The sequence below is a fragment of the Pteropus vampyrus genome, unplaced genomic scaffold (assembly GCF_000151845.1).
Source record: "Pteropus vampyrus isolate Shadow unplaced genomic scaffold, Pvam_2.0 Scaffold2, whole genome shotgun sequence".
Classification (NCBI taxonomy): domain Eukaryota; kingdom Metazoa; phylum Chordata; class Mammalia; order Chiroptera; family Pteropodidae; genus Pteropus; species Pteropus vampyrus.
In genome coordinates this window covers 23,431,422-23,437,485 of record NW_011888783.1, presented here as the reverse complement: position 1 = coordinate 23,437,485, position 6,064 = coordinate 23,431,422, and the positions used below count along the sequence as shown (strand labels likewise).

The following is a 6,064-nucleotide window of genomic DNA, read 5'->3' as shown; positions in this document are numbered from 1 at the left end:
GGCTTTTCTGTCCATCTCCCCCCCTTTTTTTGACTATAGTCCACAATTCTCTACATTTCATAGAGTCATAACCATAGAATCCAATCATACTCTCAGGGTAAATACCATTTAAATATTCCAACAGAGCTGTTTCCTCTACTAAAGACTATTTCCTTGAAAGCAATTCCAGCAATGTGGATATATTTGGTAATTAGGTAGAAAATCAGAGGGGGGTAAGGAGAGTCACTATTTTCAAGATTTTGCTTTTAACATAAATACAAACTCACACTCATTTAAAATTCTCTATATTGACTTCTTTATCCAATTATTTCCCAACTTCTAAAAGTTATTTTTAACCTAAGGTTTGACATTAATGAGACCTAACAAAATTTATTTTAAATCAACTCTAAGCCTGCAACAATTTTGGAAAGAAGACAATGGGGCTAAACTCCTAGTCGAGTTCAATTTGGAGACTATACAAGAACCTCCAACCAATACTTTCACAAGGAACATGCTGCTTGTCCACCTTTTATTTATCTGCAATGAAAAGCCAGCTACCAACTAATAAGACTGTTTTCTTCAAAGATGTATTGTCCCTGGTACCTGTGGTGTTAGGTAGTTGCTTCTGTACTGTTAGAGGCATTTAACTCTGGCTGAGGGGTAGGGCATGGGTCACTTTAACATTTCCTTGCCCCTATGGAGGGGCAGATAAGAGACCAAAATATGTTAGAGTGTAGCTAGCAGAGTTTTAATTGAAGGAAAGGGAAGGAGACAATGTAACTAGGGCAGTGTACATGGGTAAAGCCCTGAGTCTCAGATTTTCTATGATTCTATATGTAACTGGAATTTCTCCAACAGATTTTCTATGATTCTATATGTAACTGGTATCTCCATCTGATATTAAATGAAGAGTTTTTATATGTATGTGAAAATGAAAGGGAAATAAACATAAAACAAGAAACCAAATTTTGGGGGAAGGCTGTCTCTAATTAGTATATAATGAAAACAAGAGGGACACTTCTGGTCTAGCCAACACTACATAAAGACTAGTTTCTCCTTGCCCACTAAGTAGAGCAGGTCCTCGAATAATATCATTTTGTTATAACATTGATGAGAAAGAAAAAATTGATTCCTGGCTGGGCCCACTGTCTGCATAGAGTTCACACGTTCTCCCCATGTCTGCGTGGTTTTTCTCGAGGTACTCTTGCCTTCTCCCACATCCCAAAGCTGTGCACATGAGGTGATGGGCGTGTCCACATTGTCCCAGTCCGAGTGACTGTGGGTGTATGAATGCGTCTTGCGATGGAAGGGTGTCCTGTCCAGAGGGGTGCCGACCTTATGCCCTGAGCTTCTGGGATAGGCTTCGGCCACCCTCAAGCCCGAACTAAAATAAGTGGGTTGGGAAAGAATTCTTTTACTCGTTTTTATTAATCTTTCTTAAATGTATGTACAATTTACACTTATTTCGATGTTTAGTATTAGAAGTATTTTGGGTCTTTATTTAGAAGTTTGGTGATTTTTTTGTGACCAGAAATATGCCGTAGGAACTTAACTCTTGTTTTTATCTGTTACCCTAAGGTAAAATGAGTTTTGTTATACCTCGTTTCACTTAAACTTGCAGTTTCCAAGAACCTATCAACAACGTTAAGTGAGGATTTACTGCGCAATGATAAACTCTGGAACTAACATCATAGACAACCAAAAAAGACAATCAAGAGATACCTCTAACACCAGGAGAGCCCAGCTGGACCAGCCAGGGAGATCAAACAAGTGTCCCACTGACAACGAGGTGCCAGGGGAAACCAATGCAGTTCCCTATTAGAGTGCCTCAGATGTGTCTATGCTGGCAAGCCCAGGTTTCCTATATCTGGATATTTTAAATTGTCAAACAGATCATATCACTTTCCTGTTTGAAACCCTTTGGTGGTTTCTCAGGATAAAGATCCTCACTGATGCTTATCTCTCTCTCCAATTTCATCTGGAAAAGCCCTGTCATAATTGAAACAAACAGGGAATGCCAATATAGTAGCAGAATAATGGCCCCCATAGACATCTACACCTAAATCTCCAGAACCTATGACCATGTTAAACTATGTGGTAAAGGGAAATTAGGTTGCAGACGGAATTAAAGGTGTTAACTGGGTGACCTTGAAATAAGGCGGTTATTATCCTGGATTATCCAGGTAGATCCAGTGTAATCACAAGAGTCCTTATAAGTGGAAGGAGGAGCCTGAAGAGACAGAATCAGAAATATGGCAGTGTGAAAAGGACTCAGCAGACATTGCTGGTTTTGAGGGCAGGGGAAGAGGCCATGAACCAAAGAATCTGGGCAGCCTCTAAAGGCTAGAAAGGGCAAAAAATGGATTCTTCCCCAAAACCCTCCAGAAGAGAATGCAGCCCTGCTGTCACCTTGTTTTTAGTCCAATTAAGATCCATTTCAAACTTCTGAATGGCAGAGGTGTAAGATAATAAATTTGTATTGTTTTAAGCCACTATTTTGGTGGTGATGTGTTACAGCAGCTACAAAACTAATACAACAGAACATCTTTAAACAGGGCATTTATGAATTGAAAGTGGCTTTGAGAAGAGTCAGATGAGAGAAAAAAGTGAGGAGATGATCTTTCAGAAACTAAGCTTGGTTTATGGAAGGATCAAAGAAAGCTTTTAGTTGACTTCATCAATTCTTAGACACACATTTCTTTTCAGATTTCGACATCTATAAATTTGTCTTATAATCTATGGCACCTAATATTCACAGTGGAACAGGTGGCTTGTCATTGCTTAAAACCAGTGAGATCAAGAAATCATTAGCATCAAACCGTGCAAAAGGGATGTTAATGGCTAGAAAAACAATCCCACAGACATATCAAGGCACTGTCAGTGAAGTTCAGCCTCTCCCAAGTTTTTGATGGTACAGAGCAGGATGCCCTGTGGAAAATATGGGTATCCTTGGGGTGGTTCCACAGTGTAGTGGTTAGCATGTCTGCATTACATGCAGAAGGTCCTGGGTTCGTGCCCCAGGTGGAGCCACGGACCATATACCCTGGGTGCACCAGGCCCCGGATGTACGCCGCGAGTGTGAGAGGAGACGCCCTGCCTTCAGAGATCCAGTTCTTAATGGGAAACTGCAATGTCCATAGGTCAGGGGTGGAGGTGGGGAAGAGGGTAATTAAAGAGGGAAAAAAAGAAAAAGAAAATATGGGTATTCTTGACTCTGAGATGAAATTGATTCAGAAAAGCCAGACTTAGAGTATGAAGAAGTTTTAAAGATATCTCAACTAATTTATTTCACATCTGTATCTTCCTACATATACTTATATATCTCTGTGTATATATAGAAAATTGATAAATGATGAAAATCTAGGTCTATAGGTCTAAATAAATCTAAACTATTGAAATAAAAATAAAAATTATAAGTGATATGAAAGCATATCATAATTTTATTGGCATAATTCTTTCTAGTTACACTAAAAAAAAATAATGGAGTATCCTAGTAAAATCAGTGGTGTGTTGGGGTCACTGAAAGACTGATCACAGGAAGTGGGTGCTTCTGCGTTGGCTGTCTGACTTTGAGGTCAAGTTGGAAGAGGGGAATACTTGGTTGGATGCATCTCCTCTACCAGTCTAGCCTAATTTACAGAGTTCCGACAAAAGGGGAGGAAAAAAACAGAGGCCTCAAGGTATTTTCCCTACTGTATTCACAGTAGTCAAAAGGTAGAAACAACTCAAATATCCATCAACAGATGGATAAACAAATTGTTTATTAACATACATATACATGCAAGAGAATATTATTCAGCCGTAAAAAGGAATGAAGTACTACTGACTTATGCTAGAATGTGGTTGAACCATAAAACATTATGCCAAGTGAAAGAAGCCAGACATAAAAGGTCACCTATTATATGATTTCATTTCAATGAAATATCCGAATAGGTAAATTCAGAGAGAAAATGAAGATTGGTAGATTCCCGGGGCTGAGAGTAACTGCTTCATGGGTACAATTTCCTTTTGAGGTGAAGAAAATGTTTTGCAGCTAGATACAGTTGGTGATTGAACAACATTTTGAATGTACTAAATGTTACTGAATTGTTCACATTAAAAGTAGCCAGTTTGGTTAATTTTATGTTATGTGAACTTCACCTCAATTTAAAAACTTAAAAATTAGAACACTCTTCCAAACTGTTATGACAACTAATCTGATTCTGATTATTCTGCCCTTTTTCAAAAGGAAATGGTTGATAATTTTTATAATCATAAATTTAAAGTTGTGTTAAATTTACTAACATCCAAGTTTTGAAAATAAATGTTTTCTATATATTCTGGAAGAAATCAGTGTTGTATCTCTCTTCCCTAATTACCTTTAGAACATTCTTACTCTTTGCAAAATGCTTACCAAGAAATTAAGCTTATGAAAGCTATAATATCTACTTAGCACAAAGGTGGATGCTTTAATAATAGTAAACTTTATATAATAATTTGAGTTATACTTAAACTAGAAAGCAATTTATATAACACATCAATAAGACATAAAACAACTGCACTAAATATATCCAGATGGGCACATTTTAAAATGTACTTCATATCGGATTGATGGCAATGTTTTTAAGATGTAGACTAAGTTGTCTATAGAAGTTTCAGTTGTACTGACTATATATGTAATATTCTTACCAAAAAAAAAAAATGAAAATCAGAACATTTCTAAAAATGAAATAACTTACTCCACACACAAAAGATAAATGTACTAGGTTATTCTACTTGGCTCTGCAAATGTTTATCTTTTAGATAAAATACACACATTGGGTGGTGGTTATTCTTCCTCTTATTCATCCACCCACACAGATTAAGAGTGAGCCCTTGTGTTTTAAAATACAGCTATTTTCAAACCTCGATGGTACTGCCAGTATTTAACAGAAATGCACAACTGCAGTGAGATTACCTTAAGCAATCTAATCGCGGTCACCCAGCACGTCCTACTCTGCTCTTCTTCTGCACAGAGCATTTTCAGGTCTCGGGGCCCTCGCGCTTTGTTAGGCTAGAAGGCCACAGCACATTGTTTATCGTTAATGCATATCTTGAAGGTAACACCTGTTGAAATAAAAGCCACTAAAATTCTCCCATATATGTAAGAGAAAGCTGTCTCTTTTTAAAAGAAATTAAAAGAAACTCAAGCTTACCTAAAAGGCTGAGGCTTGCTTTATTCATCTATCAAAATATTAAGCCTGTACCTTAAAGCAGAATCCATAGTTAGCTGGTGCTCCATGTTTTTTTTTGCCTGCCAGTGACACATAAATATCACTATTGCCAAAATCGCTGAAAAACTGCAAATGCCGTGGTTCCTTAAAAAGAAAATATATGCAAGTGTTGACATAGGTACATATTTTGCACTATCTCTTTTGTATTTCTATTACATTACATAACTTACACCTTGGCAAAAATTATTCCAAATAATGTCACAGAAACAAAAGGGAAGAAAAACTAAGTCACCATTTCTTTAAATAACCAGGACCTTGATACAATATTATTTAAATTGAGAAGTGGCAAGTTGTTTATAATTTAACTTCTAATATACAAAAATGTACACCTTCCTATTCTAAACTTATTCTTTAACCACCATTTCAAGGATTCTCAGGAAGAAAAGATAGAATGGCTTTTGAAAATGTTTTCTTTGCCTGGGTTTCAAATAATGGTGGTTCAATAAAGGGAAGAAGGTGGGTTTAAGCTTCCGCAGCAGTTAGAGAAGAAAAAGGAGAAACAGGATGATTCATGCTTCATTCAGAAACGACCATCCCTCACATCTGTGTACTGCCTAACACACCACGACAAGCAGTGAGATAGGCAGCATGACTATCTTCCTTTACAAAAAGAAGGAAGCCTGTACCAATGAGTTCAGGGAAATTATCTGGCAGTGGGGTGTGTCTGATTTTCAAGGCAAAGTAGAATCATGAACAGCTATTTCTTCTCTAGGAAATCCATGAGATTTAGAACTGGTCATGGGAAATCACTGGGTCATATTATTCTGCGGTAGGTTAATAACTTGGAGAAATGCTTAATTCCAGGGTTGAATGTATAATGAAAACTGACCAAA

The 6,064-nt window shown here is 37.2% G+C and overlaps 1 protein-coding gene across 2 annotated transcripts in view; it reads right to left on the bottom strand.

Annotated features, from left to right (window-relative positions):
- The window catches only part of GRB14 (growth factor receptor bound protein 14), a 113,134-nt gene that overhangs the window by 10,310 nt on the left and 96,760 nt on the right, over positions 1–6,064 (bottom strand). For both annotated transcript variants that reach the window (XM_011358389.2, XM_011358395.2), the window contains 2 exons: positions 5,205–5,315; positions 4,916–5,011 (listed from right to left, as the gene is read on the bottom strand). In XM_011358389.2, the coding sequence (XP_011356691.1) occupies positions 4,916–5,011; positions 5,205–5,315 (207 nt within the window). The remainder of the gene's footprint in view (positions 1–4,915; positions 5,012–5,204; positions 5,316–6,064) is intronic.